Below are 21,799 nucleotides of genomic sequence, written 5' to 3' on the forward strand. Positions count from 1 at the left end.
GTATTATAGTGCATGTTGGTTGCTGTGTATTATAGTGCATGTTGGTTGCTGTGTATTATAGTGCATGCTGGTTGCTGTGTATTACAGTGCATGTTGGTTGGTGTTGCTGTGTATTATAGTGCATGTTGGTTGCTGTGTATTATAGTGCATGTTGGTTGGTGTTGTTGTGTATTATAGTGCATGTTGGTTGCTGTGTATTATAGTGCATGTTGGTTGCTGTGTATTATAGTGCATGTTGGTTGGTGTTGCTGTGTATTATAGTGCATGTTGGTTGCTGTGTATTATAGTGCATGTTGGTTGCTGTGTATTATAGTGCATGTTGGTTGTTGTGTATTATAGTGCATGTTGGTTGCTGTGTATTATAGTGCATGTTGGTTGGTGTGTATTATAGTGCATGCTGGTTGGTGTTGCTGTGTATTATAGTGCATGTTGGTTGGTGTTGCTGTGTATTATAGTGCATGTTGGTTGCTGTGTATTATAGTGCATGTTGGTTGCTGTGTATTATAGTGCATGTTGGTTGCTGTGTATTATAGTGCATGTTGGTTGGTGTTGCTGTGTATTATAGTGCATGTTGGTTGCTGTGTATTATAGTGCATGTTGGTTGGTGTTGCTGTGTATTATAGTGCATGTTGGTTGCTGTGTATTACAGTGCATGTTGGTTGCTGTGTATTACAGTGCATGTTGGTTGCTGTGTATTATAGTGCATGCTGGTTGCTGTGTATTACAGTGCATGTTGGTTGGTGTTGCTGTGTATTATAGTGCATGTTGGTTGCTGTGTATTATAGTGCATGCTGGTTGCTGTGTATTATAGTGCATGCTGGTTGCTGTGTATTACAGTGCATGTTGGTTGGTGTTGCTGTGTATTATAGTGCATGCTGGTTGCTGTGTATTATAGTGCATGTTGGTTGGTGTGTATTATAGTGCATGTTGGTTGCTGTGTATTATAGTGCATGTTGGTTGCTGTGTATTATAGTGCATGTTGGTTGCTGTGTATTATAGTGCATGTTGGTTGCTGTGTATTATAGTGCATGTTGGCTGGTGTTGCTGTGTATTATAGTGCATGTTGGTTGCTGTGTATTATAGTGCATGTTGGTTGCTGTGTATTATAGTGCATGTTGGTTGGTGTTGCTGTGTATTATAGTGCATGTTGGTTGCTGTGTATTATAGTGCATGTTGGTTGCTGTGTATTATAGTGCATGTTGGTTGGTGTTGCTGTGTATTATAGTGCATGTTGGTTGCTGTGTATTACAGTGCATGTTGGTTGGTGTGTATTATAGTGCATGTTGGTTGGTGTTGCTGTGTATTATAGTGCATGTTGGTTGCTGTGTATTATAGTGCATGTTGGTTGGTGTGTATTATAGTGCATGTTGGTTGCTGTGTATTATAGTGCATGCTGGTTGCTGTGTATTATAGTGCATGTTGGTTGGTGTTGCTGTGTATTATAGTGCATGTTGGTTGCTGTGTATTATAGTGCATGTTGGTTGCTGTGTATTATAGTGCAAGATGGTTGGTGTTGCTGTGTATTATAGTGCATGTTGGTTGGTGTTGCTGTGTATTATAGTGCATGCTGGTTGCTGTGTATTATAGTGCATGTTGGTTGGTGTGTATTATAGTGCATGCTGGTTGGTGTTGCTGTGTATTATAGTGCATGTTGGTTGTTGTGTATTATAGTGCATGTTGGTTGTTGTGTATTATAGTGCATGCTGGTTGCTGTGTATTATAGTGCATGTTGGTTGCTGTGTATTATAGTGCATGTTGGTTGGTGTAGCTGTGTATTATAGTGCATGTTGGTTGCTGTGTATTATAGTGCATGTTGGTTGCTGTGTATTATAGTGCATGTTGGTTGGTGTGTATTATAGTGCATGCTGGTTGGTGTTGCTGTGTATTATAGTGCATGTTGGTTGGTGTTGCTGTGTATTATAGTGCATGTTGGTTGCTGTGTATTATAGTGCATGTTGGTTGCTGTGTATTATAGTGCATGTTGGTTGGTGTTGCTGTGTATTATAGTGCATGTTGGTTGCTGTGTATTATAGTGCATGTTGGTTGGTGTTGCTGTGTATTATAGTGCATGTTGGTTGCTGTGTATTATAGTGCATGTTGGTTGCTGTGTATTATAGTGCATGTTGGTTGGTGTTGCTGTGTATTACAGTGCATGTTGGTTGCTGTGTATTATAGTGCATGTTGGTTGCTGTGTATTATAGTGCATGTTGGTTGCTGTGTATTATAGTGCATGTTGGTTGGTGTTGCTGTGTATTATAGTGCATGTTGGTTGCTGTGTATTATAGTGCATGTTGGTTGCTGTGTATTATAGTGCATGTTGGTTGGTGTTGCTGTGTATTATAGTGCATGTTGGTTGTTGTGTATTATAGTGCATGTTGGTTGCTGTGTATTATAGTGCATGTTGGTTGCTGTGTATTATAGTGCATGTTGGTTGGTGTTGCTGTGTATTATAGTGCATGTTGGTTGGTGTTGCTGTGTATTATAGTGCATGTTGGTTGCTGTGTATTATAGTGCATGTTGGTTGGTGTTGCTGTGTATTATAGTGCATGTTGGTTGCTGTGTATTATAGTGCATGTTGGTTGCTGTGTATTATAGTGCATGTTGGTTGGTGTGTATTATAGTGCATGTTGGTTGGTGTTGCTGTGTATTATAGTGCATGTTGGTTGCTGTGTATTATAGTGCATGTTGGTTGCTGTGTATTATAGTGCATGTTGGTTGCTGTGTATTATAGTGCATGTTGGTTGCTGTGTATTATAGTGCATGTTGGTTGCTGTGTATTATAGTGCATGTTGGTTGCTGTGTATTATAGTGCATGTTGGTTGCTGTGTATTATAGTGCATGTTGGTTGCTGTGTATTATAGTGCATGTTGGTTGGTGTGTATTATAGTGCATGCTGGTTGGTGTTGCTGTGTATTATAGTGCATGTTGGTTGGTGTGTATTATAGTGCATGCTGGTTGGTGTTGCTGTGTATTATAGTGCATGTTGGTTGGTGTTGCTGTGTATTATAGTGCATGTTGGTTGCTGTGTATTATAGTGCATGTTGGTTGCTGTGTATTATAGTGCATGCTGGTTGCTGTGTATTATAGTGCATGTTGGTTGTTGTGTATTATAGTGCATGTTGGTTGTTGTGTATTATAGTGCATGTTGGTTGTTGTGTATTATAGTGCATGTTGGTTGTTGTGTATTATAGTGCATGTTGGTTGCTGTGTATTATAGTGCATGCTGGTTGCTGTGTATTATAGTGCATGTTGGTTGCTGTGTATTATAGTGCATGTTGGTTGGTGTGTATTATAGTGCATGCTGGTTGGTGTTGCTGTGTATTATAGTGCATGTTGGTTGGTGTGTATTATAGTGCATGCTGGTTGGTGTTGCTGTGTATTATAGTGCATGTTGGTTGGTGTTGCTGTGTATTATAGTGCATGTTGGTTGCTGTGTATTATAGTGCATGTTGGTTGCTGTGTATTATAGTGCATGCTGGTTGCTGTGTATTATAGTGCATGTTGGTTGGTGTGTATTATAGTGCATGTTGGTTGTTGTGTATTATAGTGCATGTTGGTTGGTGTTGCTGTGTATTATAGTGCATGTTGGTTGCTGTGTATTATAGTGCATGTTGGTTGCTGTGTATTACAGTGCATGTTGGTTGTTGTGTATTATAGTGCATGTTGGTTGGTGTTGCTGTGTATTATAGTGCATGTTGGTTGTTGTGTATTATAGTGCATGTTGGTTGCTGTGTATTATAGTGCATGTTGGTTGGTGTTGCTGTGTATTATAGTGCATGTTGGTTGCTGTGTATTATAGTGCATGTTGGTTGCTGTGTATTATAGTGCATGTTGGTTGCTGTGTATTATAGTGCATGTTGGTTGGTGTTGCTGTGTATTATAGTGCATGTTGGTTGCTGTGTATTATAGTGCATGCTGGTTGTTGTGTATTATAGTGCATGTTGGTTGCTGTGTATTATAGTGCATGTTGGTTGTTGTGTATTATAGTGCATGTTGGTTGGTGTTGTTTTACCTGCGGGGGGGATGGTCGCTGCACACAGCACTCTGGCTCCGCCCGGGAGGCTGAACTGATCCAGCACGTGATTGGAGCGCGAGGGGTCAAGAACTGTGACATCACTGCAAGAGGGCGTGCCTGAGAACAGCCAGACTGAGGACTGAGAGAGAGGACAGAGGAGAGAGGACAGATGGGAAAGGAGAGAGGACAGAGGATAGGGGAGAGAGTGAACAGATGGGAGACAGGACAGAGGATAGGGGAGAGAGAACAGATGGGAGAGGAGAGAGGACAGAGGAGAGAGGACAGAGGACAGAGGATAGGGGAGAGAGAGAACAGATGGGAGAGAGGACAGAGGATAGGGGAGAGAGAGAACAGATGGGAGAGGAGAGAGGACAGAGGATAGGGGAGAGAGAACAGATGGGAGAGGAGAGGGGAGGGAGGACAGAGGATAGGGGAGAGAGGACAGATGGGAGAGGAGAGGGGAGGGAGGACAGAGGATAGGGGAGAGAGAACAGACGGGAGAGGAGAGGGGAGGGAGGACAGAGGATAGGGGAGAGAGGACAGATGGGAGAGGGGAGGGGAGGGAGGACAAAGGGGAGAAGAGAGAGGACAGAGGGGAGAGGAGAGAGGATAGGGGAGACAGAACAGATGGGAGAGGGGAGAGAGGAGAGGGGAGGACAGGAGAGGAGAGGGGAGAGAGGAAGAGCACAGTTATTCCAGTGTGTTTCTCTATATTCTCTATATTGTTGGTTGATTCTGAAGCTGGTTTTACCGTCTTGGCTCCAGAGTTGTCGGGGGTGACCGCCACGGCGCAGCAAAGCTGAAAAACAAACGAGACGCAGAGTGAGAGTGAGAGAGAGTGAGAGTGAGAGTGAGAGTGAGAGAGAGAGAGAGAGAGAGAGAGAGAGAGAGGAGAGATTACAGAGCGGCACCAACCCAGCCAGCTCTGAGCTGGGGGAGATACGACAACTCCTTAACTTGATTTACACAAGACTAATGAGTTAAGTACACCTCGCTCGAATTGTATTGTAGAGGCCAGCGTGCACCACTGCAGGGCCGGGTCTGCGTACAGGTATCTCTGCAGGGTCTGGAGGCGGAAGGTGTGCACCTGACTCCTGATGCATGCCATCCCTCGTCCAGAGGGAGGGTCAGAACCCCCGCAGAGACCGAATGCTTTCCGACCCAGAAGTCATCCTTCAGCTACCTCTGGACCCTGGCTACAAACTCGGGGGGGTGGGTTCAGGACGATCAGCAGATGCCACTGCATCAATGCCACCAGATGGTTGATCACCAGAGCCCGTCCCACGGAACCCTGCATGAGCTGGAGTCGACGGGATCCGGAGAGAAGAGGGTAGAAAGCCCTGGCACTCTTGTTCATGCTCTCCGGATCCGTCAGAAGGGAGCCATCATCTGTGATGTTTTTGTGGTCTCCCGTCTTCTTCTCCAATGTGTAGAAGAAATGTGTGCCGCGGTACATCTCCTGAAGGAACTGGACTCGCCAGCGTACAAACAAGGTGCTCTTTTTCTCTTCGTGTGCGATCTGCTCAAGTTGGTCCCCCGTGAGCCAGACTCTCCAGATCGAGCAGCTCCCTTTCCAGCTGCTCGATCCGTGACTCTGCCTGATCGTGCCCCTCATGTAATCCTGACAGAAGATTTTGATCTGCGCTTTCCCACGTCCCACCACTAAGTCCACCTGGGGAAGTGAGGTCGCCTGCCGCGCCAGGCCGTCCAGAAGTCCTGGAGAAACCGCTCAAAGTGCTTGTCCTCCAACAAGACGCTGTTAAAGTGCCAGTAGGCAGCGGCATGCCCAGCTGGCACCAGGGCCACCATCACGGACGCTAGGTTGTGGTTCGTGAATGACGCCAGCCTAATCTCAGAGAAGGTCAACATCCAGCGATAAATCTGGACTCTTTCCGGACCCGAGGATGGAGTGTACACGTTCAAAAGGTGAACAATAGCGTCCCTGTCCTGGTGGTGCAACACACGACCTGACACGATGTGGTTCACAGAGTACTTCCGCTCGAAAGGACAGGGAGAAGAGTGTCGCCACCCCAGAAGATGTGTAGGTGAGGTGGCTGAAAGACGCTCCCCCCCCCACCCCATTTCAGCAGCCAGTTGGCTTCTGCCTCCAGAGTGGTGTGCATTTCCTGCAGGAAGCACACAGAGTAACCTCCCTTTTTCAGGTAGGAGATTACCTGGGCCCTGCAGAAACTGTCCTTACAACCACTAGTATTTAATGCACCGATGTGAACCGTCATCTTCTGTCAGGATTAGTTGGCGACGCTCAAAGGAGACCCTCGCTGAGATCTGCCGAAGCTCAACAACTGGTTATGAAACTTTCAGGCTCGAACGTCCCTCCATTTCTTGTCAGCGATAGTCGGCGACACGGGTTCAACGTTCTCAGTGGAACCTGCAACTGCCTCAGCAGGTGTTCCTTCCACCCACTCCATGTCTACACAGGGTTCAGGACCCTTGTCCACGCTAGAGGGGGGGGGGGGGGTGAACAGAGGCAGCTGTTCCAGGGGCCCCTCCTTTGCCCCCTCAGTGACCGCCACTGAAACCGGACCCTCAGTAGTGGTGACGGGGCCAGTCTTTTTGCACTTGTGTGCACACAAGGAAGGCGCACTGGTGGTCGACGGCAGGCCGGCCTGCCTGTCATCTCCCCATCGGACAGCCCAGCCTGCACCTTCTCCCCCCTTATCCCACCGGAGGAGACCCCCTGCTGCGTCCCGGGAGGCACAACAGGAACAGTTACTCCTCCGGTGGTCGAAGGCTCAAATCCCTGGGGGGTGAGGTGTTTTGTTTTACGGGTGGCTTTCCCGCCCTGCCTTGCAGGGGGATCCAGCAAGGGTGTCTCCTTCTCAGGGACACCCCCTAACCCACCACTAGGTGTGGTGGGGGGCTCTGTTACCCCCGCTTCACTCCTCCAGAGGACTTTGCCTTCTTTTTCCGGGGTCTTTGCCCCGTCTGCGGCCTTACCCCCCTGCGCACTCTTGGGTGGTGCAGAGGGTCCGGCCTCTTCAGGGGAAGCCTCTCCTTTTTCCCCTCCAGATGTTTTGGGGAGAGGGGCAGGTGTTGCTTTAACCCAGTCAGCAGATTTCTTCCCCTGCCCATTATGGGGTGGCGCAGAGGGTCCAGCCGCTTCCGTTCCCTTCCCCCCCCCCAGTCTGTCGGTACACAGGGGTTGTACCGACAGACTGGAAAATTGCAAACGTAATACCGATCCACAAAAAGGGAGGCAAAACCGAACCAGGTAACTACAGACCAATAAGCCAGACTTCTATTATATAACTATAATAAGACCCAAAATGGAAAATTACCTATATGGTAACAATATCCTGGGAGACAGCCAGCATGGTTTTAGGAAAGGGAGATCATGTCTAACTAACCTGCTTGATTTTTTTGAGGATGCAACATTGAAAATGGATAATTGCAAAGCATACGACATGGTTTATTTAGATTTCCAGAAAGCTTTTGACAAAGTCCCGCATAAAAGATTAATTCTCAAACTGAACACAGTAGGGATTTAAGGAAATGCATGCACATGGATTAGGGAGTGGTTAACATGTAGAAAACAGAAAGTACTGATTAGAGGGGAAACCTCAAAATAGAGCGAGGTAACCAGTGGTGTACCACAGGGATCAGTATTAGGTCATCTACTATTCCTAATCTACATTAATGATTTAGATTCTGGTATAGTAAGCAAACTTGTTAAATTTGCAGACGACACAAAAATAGGAGGAGTGGCAAACACTGTTGCAGCAGCAAAGGTCTTTCAAAATGATCTAGACAGCATTCAGAACTGGGCAGACACATGGCAAATGATATTTCATAGAGAAAAGTGTAAGGTACTGCACACAGGCAATAAAAATGTGCATTATGAATATCATATGGGAGATACTGAAATTGAAGAAGGAATCTATGAAAAAGACCGAGGAGTTTATGTTGACTCAGAAATGTCTTCAGCTAGACAATGTGGGGAAGCTATAAAAAAGGCCAACAAGATGCTCGGATATATTGTGAAAAGTGTTGAATTTAAATCAAGGGAAGTAATGTTAAAACTTTACAATGCATTAGTAAGACCTCATCTAGAATATTGTGTTCAGTTCTGGTCACCTCGTTACAAAAAGGATATTGCTGCTCTAGAAAGAGTGCAAAGAAGAGCAACCAGAATTATCCCGGGTTTAAAAGGCATGTCGTATGCAGACAGGCTAAAAGAATTGAATCTATTCAGTCTTGTACAAAGAAGACTACGCGGCGATCTGATTCAAACATTCAAAATCCTAAAAGGTATAGACAATGTCGACCCAGGGGACTTTTTTGACCTGAAAAAAGAAACAAGGACCAGGGGTCACAAATGGAGATTAGATAAAGGGGCATTCAGAAGAGAAAATAGGAGGCACTTTTTTACACAGAATTGTGAGGGTCTGGAACCAACTCCCCAGTAATGTTGTTGAAGCCGACACCCTGGGATCCTTCAAGAAGATGCTTGATGAGATTCTGGGATCAATAAGCTACTAACAACCAAACAAGCAAGATGGGCTGAATGGCCTCCTCTCGTTTGTAAACTTTCTTATGTTCTTATGAGAGGCTGAGGGTAGAAGTGAGGGTAGAGGTGAGACAGAGGGTAGATGTGAGAGGAGATGAGAGGCTGAGGGGAGAGGTGAGGGGAGAGGAGAGGTGAAGGGAGAGGAGAGACTGAGGGGTGTGTAGGGGGTAGGGGACAGTGGAGAAGGAGGGAGAGGTTAGGGGATATGGTGTAGGGGAGAGGGGAGAGGGGTTGTGAGAGGACCTGCCTTGCTCGAGGGGTCTCTTTCGGGAGGGGGAGGGGGAGAGGTGTGTAGGGGAGGGGTGTGAGACCTGCCTTGCTGGACGGGTCTCTCTGGTCCAGGATTCTGAGCTGCACCAGTGCAGGGACTGACTGCATCAACACTGCAACCTGAGAGAGAGGAGAGAGAGACAAAGAATACATTATACACTAACACTGACCCCAACCCTAACACTAAATAATAGAGAGAATGCATTATACACTAACACTGACCCCAACCCTAACACTAAATAATAGAGAGAATGCATTATACACTAACACTGACCCCAACCCTAACACTAAATAATAGAGAGAATGCATTATACACTAACACTGACCCCAACCCTAACACTAAATAATAGAAGAGAATGCATTATACACTAACACTGACCCCAACCCTAACACTAAATAATAGAGAGAATGCATTATACACTAACACTGACCCCAACCCTAACACTAAATAATAGAGAGAATGCATTATACACTAACACTGACCCCAACCCTAACACTAAATAATAGAGAGAATGCATTATACACTAACACTGACCCCAACCCTAACACTAAATAATAGAAAGAATGCATTACACACTAACACTGACCCCAACCCTAACACTAAATAATAGAGAGAATGCATTATACACTAACACTGACCCCAACCCTAACACTAAATAATAGAGAGAATGCATTATACACTAACACTGACCCCAACCCTAACACTAAATAATAGAGAGAATGCATTATACACTAACACTGACCCCAACCCTAACACTAAATAATAGAGAGAATGCATTATACACTAACACTGACCCCAACCCTAACACTAAATAATAGAGAGAATGCATTACACACTAACACTGACCCCAACCCTAACACTAAATAATAGAGAGAATGCATTATACACTAACACTGACCCCAACCCTAACACTAAATAATAGAGAGAATGCATTATACACTAACACTGACCCCAACCCTAACACTAAATAATAGAGAGAATGCATTATACACTAACACTGACCCCAACCCTAACACTAAATAATAGAGAGAATGCATTATACTGCATAGATATTAGAGGCTGACACGGGGACCCGTTGGGTTTTAAATGACCGGACGCTACCCGGGTCTCTTTTTATTACCTGGGTATCGATTTATTCATTTCATCAGAATTTAAAGAAAATGTAGAAAATAGGTGTAATATAGACAACGTTAAAACAAGCTTTGCATTAATCCTCTTCTTAACTTCTTCTTAGGGCAGCAGTGTGGAGTAGTGGTTAGGGCTCTGGACTCTTGACCGGAGGGTTGTGGGTTCAATCCCCAGTGGGGGACACTGCTGTTGTACCCTTGAGCAAGGTACTTTACCTAGATTGCTCCAGTAAAAACCCAACTGTATAAATGGGGAATTGTATGTAAAAATAATGTGATATCTTGTAACAATTGTAAGTCGCCCTGGATAAGGGCGTCTGCTAAGAAATAAATAATAATTAACTGACAGGATATCAATGTTTTACAGAAAACAATATCACAGCGAGCGGCAGGTACACCTCAATAATAATAACTGCGGCGACTATTCTTCTCAGGAACTAAATCGAAAACAAAACAACATCTGTTTGGTTTATGTCAGCGATGACTCTGTGATCCATCAATAATAACCGCGTGGCTTCCAATACAGAATGCTTTATCTACAGTTATTGCACAGATATAGTTTCTTACCAAAAAGATAAAATAAGTAGCCTTTATTTAAAAATAAATAAGCAAATAAATAAAATAAAAATAAAATAATGTGGCGCACATTAAGTGCTTCCTCCTTTGAATGAAATATTTCCTTGGCAGAGTTTGCAAATTCTGTTTGCTTTGCTTGAATGCCATTGTAATGTATTCACAAGACAGAATTTAGTGATCAGGAATGGCACTTTATTGTTACAATCAAACAGACGCACATGTATCACTAACTATTTTGCGACTGCCATCAAAACTTAGCTGGCTCAATTTACATAAGAACAAAAGAAAGTTCACAAACGAGAGGAGGCTATTCAGCCCATCTTGCTCGTTTGGTTGTTAGTAGCTTATTGATCCCAGAATCTCATCAAGCAGCTTATTGAAGGATCCCAGGGTGTCAGCTTCAACAACATTACTGGGGAGTTGGTTCCAGACCATCACAATTCTCTGTGTAAAAAAAGTGTCTCCTATTTTCTGTTCTGAATGCCCCCATCTAATCTCCATTTGTGACCCCTGATTTCTTTTTTCAGGTTGAAAAAGTCCCCTGGGTCGACAATGTCAGTACCTATGAGCTCCTAGTCCCTTTAACACTTCTGCCTCTGTTATGCTAAAGTTATTTAAAACTGGATAGGAACAGGTCGACATGTGGGGCATGTTGTCCGTGTCCTCCTTTGTAAAAACCTGTGAAAAGTAATCATTTAATATATTTGCTATTTTTTTTCTTTATCTATGATTTTGCCATTTGTGTCTCTTAGACATTTAACCTCCTCTTTGAAAGTTCTCTTGCTGTTATAATATTGGAAAAACATTTGGAATTGGTTTTAGCCCCCTTAGCAATATTGATTTCTATCTCTCTCTCTTGGCCTTTCTAACTTCCTTTTTGACTTGTGTTTGCAGTTCCAAGTACTCTTTCTGTGTACTTTGTTTTTGGTCCCTTTTAAACGCTCTGTAAAGTGCCTTTTTTCTCTGAATATTTTTTTTAATTGATCTATAATGTGTAGTGTGTTGTGAGGCAGTGTGTTGCCAAGGCAGTGTGTTACCGTGGCAGTGTGTTTCCGTGGTAATGTGTTACTGTGGAAGTGTGTTTCTGTGGTAGTGTGTTGCTGAGTCAGTGTGTTGTTGAGGCACTGTGTTTCCATGACAGTGTGTTGCTGAGGCAGTGTGTTTCCATGATAGTGTGTTGAGGAGGCAGTGTGTTTCCATGATAGTGTGTTTCCATGATAGTGTGTTTCCGTGATAGTGTGTTGCTGAGGCAGTGTGTTTCCATGATAGTGTGTTGCTGTGATAGTGTGTTTCCGTGATAGTGTGTTGCTGAGGCAGTGTGTTTCCATGATAGTGTGTTGCTGAGGCAGTGTGTTTCCATGATAGTGTGTTGCTGAGGCAGTGTGTTTCTGTGACAGTGTGTTGCTGAGGCAGTGTGTTTCCATGATAGTGTGTTGCTGTGGCACTGTGTTTCCATGACAGTGTGTTGCTGAGGCAGTGTGTTTCCATGATAGTGTGTTGCTGAGGCAGTGTGTTTCTGTGATATTGTGTTGCTGTGGCAGTGTGTTTCCATGACAGTGTGTTGCTGAGGCAGTGTGTTTCTGTGGTAGTGTGTTGCTGAGGCAGTGTGTTTCCATGATAGTGTGTTTCTGTGATAGTGTGTTGCTGAGGCAGTGTGTTTCCATGATAGTGTGTTGCTGTGGCAGTGTGTTTCCATGATAGTGTGTTGCTGTGATAGTGTGTTTCCGTGATAGTGTGTTGCTGTGGCAGTGTGTTTCTGTGATAGTGTGTTGCTGAGGCAGTGTGTTTCCATGATAGTGTGTTGCTGAGGCAGTGTGTTTCCATGATAGTGTGTTGCTGTGGCAGTGTGTTTCCATGATAGTGTGTTGCTGTGGCAGTGTGTTTCTGTGGGAGTGTGTTGCTGTGGCAGTGTGTTTCTGTGGTAGTGTGTTGCTGAGGCAGTGTGTTTCCATGATAGTGTGTTGCTGTGATAGTGTGTTGCTGAGGCAGTGTGTTTCCATGATAGTGTGTTGCTGTGATAGTGTGTTGCTGAGGCAGTGTGTTTCCATGATAGTGTGTTGCTGTGGCAGTGTGTTTCTGTGGTAGTGTGTTGCTGAGGCAGTGTGTTTCTGTGGTAGTGTGTTTCCATGATAGTGTGTTGCTGTGGCAGTGTGTTTCTGTGATAGTGTGTTGCTGAGGCAGTGTGTTTCCGTGATAGTGTGTTGCTGAGGCAGTGTGTTTCCATGATAGTGTGTTGCTGAGGCAGTGTGTTTCCATGATAGTGTGTTGCTGTGATAGTGTGTTGCTGAGGCAGTGTGTTTCTGTGATATTGTGTTGTTGAGGCAGTGTGTTTCCATGATAGTGTGTTGCTGAGGCAGTGTGTTTCCATGATAGTGTGTTGCTGTGGCACTGTGTTTCCATGACAGTGTGTTGTGAGGCAGTGTGTTTCCATGATAGTGTGTTGCTGTGGCAGTGTGTTTCTGTGATAGTGTGTTGCTGTGGCAGTGTGTTTCCATGATAGTGTGTTGCTGTGATAGTGTGTTTCCATGATAGTGTGTTGTTGTGACAGTGTGTTTCCATGATAGTGTGTTGTTGTGACAGTGTGTTTCCATGATAGTGTGTTGCTGTGATAGTGTGTTGCTGAGGCAGTCTGTTTCCATGATAGTGTGCTGCTGTGGCAGTGTGTTTCCGTGATAGTGTGTTGCTGAGGCAGTGTGTTTCCATGATAGTGTGTTGCTGTGGCAGTGTGTTTCCATGATAGTGTGTTGCTGTGATAGTGTGTTTCCATGATAGTGTGTTGCTGTGGCAGTGTGTTTCCATGATAGTGTGTTGCTGAGGCAGTGTGTTTCCATGATAGTGTGTTGCTGAGGCAGTGTGTTTCTGTGGTAGTGTGTTGCTGAGGCAGTGTGTTTCCATGATAGTGTGTTGCTGTGATAGTGTGTTGCTGAGGCAGTGTGTTTCCATGATAGTGTGTTGCTGAGGCAGTGTGTTTCCATGATAGTGTGTTGCTGTGATAGTGTGTTGCTGAGGCAGTGTGTTTCCATGATAGTGTGTTGCTGAGGCAGTGTGTTTCCATGATAGTGTGTTGCTGTGATAGTGTGTTTCCATGACAGTGTGTTGCTGAGGCAGTGTGTTTCCATGATAGTGTGTTGCTGAGGCAGTGTGTTTCCATGATAGTGTGTTGCTGTGATAGTGTGTTTCCATGATAGTGTGTTGCTGTGGCAGTGTGTTTCTGTGGTAGTGTGTTGCTGAGGCAGTGTGTTTCCATGATAGTGTGTTGCTGTGATAGTGTGTTGCTGAGGCAGTGTGTTTCCATGATAGTGTGTTGCTGAGGCAGTGTGTTTCCATGATAGTGTGTTGCTGTGGCAGTGTGTTTCTGTGGTAGTGTGTTGCTGAGGCAGTGTGTTTCCATGATAGTGTGTTTCCATGATAGTGTGTTGCTGAGGCAGTGTGTTTCCGTGATAGTGTGTTGCTGAGGCAGTGTGTTTCTGTGGTAGTGTGTTGCTGAGGCAGTGTGTTTCTGTGGTAGTGTGTTGCTGAGGCAGTGTGTTTCCATGATAGTGTGTTGCTGAGGCAGTGTGTTTCCGTGATATTGTGTTGCTGAGGCAGTGTGTTTCTGTGATATTGTGTTGCTGTGGCAGTGTGTTTCTGTGATAGTGTGTTGCTGTGGCAGTGTGTTTCTGTGATATTGTGTTGCTGTGATAGTGTGTTGCTGAGGCAGTGTGTTTCTGTGATAGTGTGTTGCTGTGGCAGTGTGTTTCCATGATAGTGTGTTGCTGTGGCAGTGTGTTTCTGTGATATTGTGTTGCTGTGGTAGTGTGTTGCTGAGGCAGTGTGTTTCTGTGATAGTGTGTTGCTGAGGCAGTGTGTTTCTGTGGTAGTGTGTTGCTGAGGCAGTGTGTTTCTGTGGTAGTGTGTTGCTGAGGCAGTGTGTTTCCATGATAGTGTGTTGCTGAGGCAGTGTGTTTCCGTGATATTGTGTTGCTGAGGCAGTGTGTTTCTGTGATATTGTGTTGCTGTGGCAGTGTGTTTCTGTGATAGTGTGTTGCTGTGGCAGTGTGTTTCTGTGATATTGTGTTGCTGTGATAGTGTGTTGCTGAGGCAGTGTGTTTCTGTGATAGTGTGTTGCTGAGGCAGTGTGTTTCCATGATAGTGTGTTGCTGTGATAGTGTGTTGCTGAGGCAGTGTGTTTCTGTGATAGTGTGTTGCTGAGGCAGTGTGTTTCCGTGATAGTGTGTTGCTGTGGCAGTGTGTTTCCATGATAGTGTGTTGCTGTGGCAGTGTGTTTCCATGATAGTGTGTTGCTGAGGCAGTGTGTTTCTGTGATAGTGTGTTGCTGAGGCAGTGTGTTTCCGTGATAGTGTGTTGCTGTGGCAGTGTGTTTCCATGATAGTGTGTTTCTGTGGCAGTGTGTTTCCATGATAGTGTGTTGCTGAGGCAGTGTGTTTCCATGATAGTGTGTTGCTGAGGCAGTGTGTTTCCGTGGTAGTGTGTTGCTGAGGCAGTGTGTTTCCGTGGTAGTGTGTTGCTGAGGCAGTGTGTTTCCATGATAGTGTGTTGCTGTGGCAGTGTGTTTCTGTGGTAGTGTGTTGCTGAGGCAGTGTGTTTCTGTGGTAGTGTGTTGCTGAGGCAGTGTGTTTCCATGATAGTGTGTTGCTGTGGCAGTGTGTTTCTGTGGTAGTGTGTTGCTGTGGCAGTGTGTTTCTGTGGTAGTGTGTTGCTGAGGCAGTGTGTTTCCGTGACAGTGTGTTGCTGAGGCAGTGTGTTTCTGTGACAGTGTGTTGCTGAGGCAGTGTGTTTCTGTGATATTGTGTTGCTGTGGCAGTGTGTTTCCATGATAGTGTGTTGCTGTGGCAGTGTGTTTCCGTGATAGTGTGTTGCTGTGGCAGTGTGTTTCCGTGATATTGTGTTGCTGAGGCAGTGTGTTTCCGTGACAGTGTGTTGCTGAGGCAGTGTGTTTCCATGATAGTGTGTTGCTGTGGCAGTGTGTTTCTGTGATATTGTGTTGCTGAGGCAGTGTGTTTCTGTGATAGTGTGTTGCTGAGGCAGTGTGTTTCCATGATAGTGTGTTGCTGTGGCAGTGTGTTTCTGTGATATTGTGTTGCTGTGATAGTGTGTTGCTGAGGCAGTGTGTTTCTGTGGTAGTGTGTTGCTGAGGCAGTGTGTTTCTGTGATAGTGTGTTGCTGAGGCAGTGTGTTTCCATGATAGTGTGTTGCTGTGATAGTGTGTTGCTGAGGCAGTGTGTTTCTGTGATAGTGTGTTGCTGAGGCAGTGTGTTTCTGTGATATTGTGTTGCTGTGGCAGTGTGTTTCCATGATAGTGTGTTGCTGAGGCAGTGTGTTTCCATGATAGTGTGTTGCTGTGGCAGTGTGTTTCCATGATAGTGTGTTGCTGAGGCAGTGTGTTTCCATGATAGTGTGTTGCTGTGGCAGTGTGTTTCCATGATAGTGTGTTGCTGTGGCAGTGTGTTTCTGTGATATTGCGTTGCTGTGGCAGTGTGTTTCTGTGATATTGTGTTGCTGTGGCAGTGTGTTTCCATGATAGTGTGTTGCTGAGGCAGTGTGTTTCCATGATAGTGTGTTGCTGTGATAGTGTGTTGCTGTGGCAGTGTGTTTCTGTGATAGTGTGTTTCTGTGATATTGTGTTGCTGTGGCAGTGTGTTTCCGTGATAGTGTGTTGCTGTGGCAGTGTGTTTCTGTGATATTGCGTTGCTGTGGCAGTGTGTTTCTGTGATATTGTGTTGCTGTGGCAGTGTGTTTCCATGATAGTGTGTTGCTGAGGCAGTGTGTTTCTGTGATAGTGTGTTGCTGAGGCAGTGTGTTTCCATGATAGTGTGTTGCTGTGATAGTGTGTTGCTGTGGCAGTGTGTTTCTGTGATATTGCGTTGCTGTGGCAGTGTGTTTCTGTGATATTGTGTTGCTGTGGCAGTGTGTTTCTGTGATATTGTGTTGCTGTGGCAGTGTGTTGCCGTGGTACCTGCGTGTCCGTGGTAGGCGGCAGGCTCCAGCCGTGCACCTGCTGTTTTCCCAGCATGCTCCACACATGACTGCGGATCTCACGGTACAGCTCACACTTCCTGTCCCTCGGAGAGAGACAGAGAGGAGGGGGCACGTCCGAGGAGTCCACACTGCCGGAGCTGGGAGGGGCAGGGAGGCAGGGGGGGGGGGGGTTAGACTCTGTGTTGTGTGTTTATAACAGCAGTTAGACTCTGTTTTGTTTATAACAGCAGATAGATTCTGTTGTGTTAATAACAGCAGTTAGGCTCTGTTGTGTTTATAACAGCAGTTAGGCTCTGTTGTGTTAATAACAGCAGTTAGGCTCTGTTGTGTTTATAACAGCAGTTAGGCTCTGTTGTGTTAATAACAGCAGTTAGACTCTGTGTTGTGTGTTTATAACAGCAGTTAGACTCTGTTGTGTTTATAACAGCAGTTAGGCTCTGTTGTGTTTATAACAGCAGTTAGGCCCTGTTGTGTTAATAACAGCAGTTAGGCTCTGTTGTGTTTATAACAGCAGTTAGGCTCTGTTGTGTTTATAACAGCAGTTAGACTCTGTTTTGTTTATAACAGCAGATAGATTCTGTTGTGTTAATAACAGCAGTTAGACTCTGTTGTGTTTATAACAGCAGTTAGGCTCTGTTGTGTTTATAACAGCAGTTAGGCTCTGTTGTGTTTATAACAGCAGATAGATTCTGTGTTGTGTGTTTATAACAGCAGTTAGACTCTGTTGTGTTTATAACAGCAGTTAGACTCAGTGTTGTGTGTTTATAGCACACTGCTTCTCACTCTCTCGTGTTCCTGTTCGCTGCGTAGAGACGGTTCAGGTCTTTGGGCTCGCCGACTGTGAGGGGCGGAGTCTGGCGGTGTGATGCAACAGGGGGCGGAGTCTGACGGTGTGATGCGACAGGGGACGGAGCTAAGGGGTCCTTCGTCAAACCAAATAAACGATGAAACCTGAGAGGAGAGAGGAGGGGAGAGATAGAGGGACAGGAGGGGAGAGAGGAGGGGGAGAGAGAGAGGAGGGGGAGAGGGAGAGAGGGAATGTATCATCTATCAATTGATCTCTCTCCCTCTCCCACTTTCTCCCTCACCCCTCTCCTCACTCACTTCCTCCACACACTCGATCGCTTCTCCTCAACATTCCTTTCTTCTTTCGTTGCTCTGAAAGAGAAGATAAACAAGCTGCTTAAAAACAACCAGGAGTTCAGAATACAATGCAGAAAGAAACACAGAGAGACAGACACACAGCTGCACTGATACACACACACACACACACACACACACTGAGAGACAAACACATACACACACACACACACACACACACGATGCAGAAAGAAACACAGAGACAGACACACAACTACACTGATACACACACACACACACACACACTGAGAGACAAACACACACACACACACACACATACACACACGATACAGAAAGACAAACAGACAGATAAGCAAACAGACATTAAAAAGACGGACACAGACAGACAGACAGACTCACCGCATATCCTGTGTTCTTCGCAGCGCCTCCTGCAGCTCAATCAGACGCTCCTTGAACTGATTCCTCTCCATCACAACACGGGCCATCTCCAAACGAGAGAACCGCCGCCGCAGAGCGGGGGGGAGAGAGGACTGAGAGAGAGAGAGAGAGAGAGAGAGAGAGAGAGAGAGAGGTGAGAGAAGTGTGAGAAGAGTGAGGTGTGATAGAGAAAACATCCACAGAAAAAGGATGGCTGTTTTTTAAAAATGTAGTACTAGAGGCACAAAACAATTACATCCCAAAAGTAGACAAATCTAAATCTAAAACAAAATGGCAAAAATGGTTTAATAGATCAATTAAAAAAAATATTCAGCGAAAAAAGGCACTTTACAGAGCGTTTAAAAGGGACCAAAAACAAAGCACACAGAAAGAGTACTTGGAACTGCAAACGCAAGTCAAAAAGGAAGTTAGAAAGGCCAAGAGAGAGATAGAAATCAATATTGCTAAGGGGGCTAAAACCAATTCCAAAATGTTTTTCCAATATTGTAACAGCAAGAGAACATTCAAAGAGGAGGTTAAATGTCTAAGAGACACAAATGGCAAAATCATAGAGGAAGAAAAAAAAATAGCAAATATATTAAATGATTACTTTTCACAGGTTTTTACAAAGGAGGACACGGACAACATGCCCCACATGTCGACCTGTTCCTATCCAATTTTAAATAACTTTAGCATAACAGAGGCAGAAGTATTAAAGGGACTAGGAGCTCTTAAAATAAACAAATCCCCTGGGCCGGATGAGATCCTCCCAATAGTACTCAAAGAAATGAAAGAAGTTATTTACAAACCGCTAACCAAGATCATGCAACAGTCTCTTGACACAGGGGTTGTACCGACAGACTGGAAAATAGCAAACATAATACCGATCCACAAAAAGGGAGACAAAACCGAACCAGGTAACTACAGACCAATAAGCCTGACTTCTATTATATGTAAACTTATGGAAACTATAATAGGATCCAAAATGGAAAATTACCTATATGGTAACAATATCCTGGGAGACAGTCAGCACGGTTTTAGGAAAGGGAGATCGTGTCTAACTAACCTACTTGACTTTTTTGAGGATGCAACATTGAAAATGGATAATTGCAAAGTATACAACATGGTTTATTAGATTTCCAGAAAGCTTTTGACAAAGTCCCGCATAAAAGATTAATTATCAAACTGAACGCAGATCATATGTAAACTTTCTTATGTTCTTATGAGTGAGGCGAGAGGAGTGAGAATGTGTTGAGATGCTTGTTTGTTGTTGTTACCTCAGGGTCACTCTTCTGAGCCTCTTCCAACTCCTGACGCAGCCTGAGAGAGAGAGAGAGAGAGAGAGAGAGAGAGAATTGAATTGAATTGAATTGAATTGAATTGAATTGAATTGAATTGAATTGAGAGAGAGAGAGAGAGAGAGAGAGAGAGAGAGAGAGAGAGAGAGAGAGAGAGAGAGATTCTAATTAAAGTCCATAAAACACAATAAGGTAAAACACAACAAAGTTAGGATTTCTGCTGGCTCTGGGGATCAGCAAAAACCTCCACATCGCATCAGCATAAACTCCTAAACACCAGCATGCTTTGTTTAAAAACACATTTTAAAGAAATAAAAGGATCATAAAATACAAACACAACAATAAAAAAAACTATAAAATTAACAGCGTTTTTCTTTCTGTAAAAACAGATTAACACCAGATGAAAAAAAACAGTGTAAAACAAAAAGAAATACAAAACAAAATGAAAACTAGAAAATAAACTGGAGTTCCCCCTCCTGACTCACAGCACACGAGGCGTCTCCCACACACCTCCTCTCCTGGAAGCTCTCCAGGTTACTGACCAGTTTAAAATAATCTACTCTGATCTGGCTGACCACGAGCACCCTAAACTGAACCACCAGACGGGTCAGTCCACAACCAGAGAGCTGATTTTTTCTTGTCTTTAAAATGGCCAATTTTGCCTGTCTAATTCAAAAATTAATTAAAACACACCTGCTTTTCATTTTAAAACTGTACGGAACCCCCAGAATAAAAAGCTCCTTATTAGGGCAGCAGTGTGGAGTAGTGGTTATGGCTCTGGACTCTTGACCGGAGGGTTGTGGGTTCAATCCCAGGTGGGGGACACTGCTGCTGTACCCTTGAGCAAGGTACTTTACCTAGATTGCTCCAGTAAAAACCCAACTGTATAAATGGGTAATTGTATGTAAAAATAATGTGATATCTTGTAACAATTGTAAGTCGCCCTGGATAAGGGCATCTGCTAAGAAATAAATAATAATAATTATTAAAAACACCCCCTAAATCATTCAGGATTCCCTGCAATGAATTGAAGTGGCCGCAGCCTCTCACACTCACTATAGGAATGAAAAACAGTTTCCTCTGCTGAGCAGAAAGCGCACTGCGCACTAATGCAGGGGTTCACTCTGTGGAGAAACCTGCCCGTGGACACAACGCAGTGGAGAATCCTGCTCTGCAGGTCCCCCACTCTCTTGGTGAGGGGCGGCTTGTACAGCACCCTCCACACCGGCCTGCGCCCCTCCTCTACAGACAGGTGAGCTCTCCACTTGGAGTCTACCAGACCCCTTAGCCTACTTTACATCATGGCTTTAACACACAATTTGTACACATTTTTGCTATTCATTGTGTGAAAGACAATTTCCTTCACACTGTGCAAATTAAGTAAGGCCCCTCCATTCTCTCACCCCCCTCTCCTTCCTCACCTGCTACTGGTGAAACAATCACCCCTGGGAATAAGGAAATCGGTCTATGCTCTGTGCCTCTGGACAGTTCCTCCCTCAGGACTTCCTTGAGCTGTAGGGAGAGGCAGCCCCTCAGCTCACCCATCAGTCTCTCTGCGAGCCTCTCTGAGTGCCAGCCCAGCTGTGCAGCTAGCTGGGAGGCAGTTAGCCAGCATGAGAGCTCAAGGTCACAGAGCATCAATGACTGGAGGAACTTAACTGGAAAGAGTGGATTAAAAAAGATGGGCTCCTCAAACAGGGCCTGCACTGTCAGGGACCCCTCATCCCTCTCCACCCTCACTAGCTGCCAGGTGTTTAAAATACTTTGATAAAATATGGAAAGTCATGCTTTACCAAAACTGATGTTCTCAATTAAAATCAGGTATTTTCCTAATCCCAGCCCCCCCGACTCTATTGAGGAGGAAACAGGCCAGCCTCTTCCAATGAGCCTCCTCCCCAGTACACAAGAGTCCCTGCACCGCCTGCAGTCTGAAGACTGCCACCCTGCTGGCAATGCTGACCAGCCCCTGCCCCCCTTCGTCAGTGGGGAGGTACAGGACCGCCTGCCTCAAACTGTGTCTCCCGCTTCAAAAGAACTCCAGCAGCACTCTCTGGATCTCCTCCACCAGGCCTCGGGGTGGGTCCAGCCTGTGCCACATGCTAGAGGCCACCAGATTGTTAATGACCAGCACGCGGCCCTTGAAGGACAGTCCCTTCCACCACTGCAGCCGCCCCCTCACCCTGTCCAGCAGGATATTGAAATCACCCAACAGGACAGTTGGGGTAGACAGAGAGGGGAGGGAGGAGAGGAGATAGTTAAGTTAATCAAGAAAGTGAGCGAGAGGTCAGGATGGTACAGTACAATTAGCAGAAATTGACAGGGAGAGGTTAGTTGGACACTATTATTATTATTATTATTATTAAAAAGAGCTTGTTTCAATTTAACTTAAATAAAATTCGATCCCCCCCCCCCCTTTATCAGGGGCATAAATATTAATAAAAACACTGTTTCGGGCGGCTGAGATTCAGCCAGCGGGGAGTCTTGCAC

General features: G+C 45.0%; 1 protein-coding gene across 2 annotated transcripts in view; it reads right to left on the bottom strand.

Moving 5' to 3' along the window:
- Positions 1 to 21,799, bottom strand: part of LOC117410069 (C-Jun-amino-terminal kinase-interacting protein 4) — a 79,653-nt gene that overhangs the window by 25,016 nt on the left and 32,838 nt on the right. For both annotated transcript variants that reach the window (XM_059018323.1, XM_059018321.1), the window contains exons 12-19: positions 19,292 to 19,334; positions 17,997 to 18,127; positions 17,601 to 17,654; positions 17,280 to 17,447; positions 16,474 to 16,633; positions 8,859 to 8,933; positions 4,767 to 4,814; positions 4,013 to 4,154 (exon numbers count right to left, since the gene is read on the bottom strand). In XM_059018323.1, coding sequence (XP_058874306.1) covers positions 4,013 to 4,154; positions 4,767 to 4,814; positions 8,859 to 8,933; positions 16,474 to 16,633; positions 17,280 to 17,447; positions 17,601 to 17,654; positions 17,997 to 18,127; positions 19,292 to 19,334 — 821 coding nt within the window. The remainder of the gene's footprint in view (positions 1 to 4,012; positions 4,155 to 4,766; positions 4,815 to 8,858; positions 8,934 to 16,473; positions 16,634 to 17,279; positions 17,448 to 17,600; positions 17,655 to 17,996; positions 18,128 to 19,291; positions 19,335 to 21,799) is intronic.

Source organism: Acipenser ruthenus, chromosome 59 (assembly GCF_902713425.1).
Source record: "Acipenser ruthenus chromosome 59, fAciRut3.2 maternal haplotype, whole genome shotgun sequence".
In the NCBI taxonomy this organism is placed as follows: Eukaryota; Metazoa; Chordata; class Actinopteri; order Acipenseriformes; family Acipenseridae; genus Acipenser; species Acipenser ruthenus.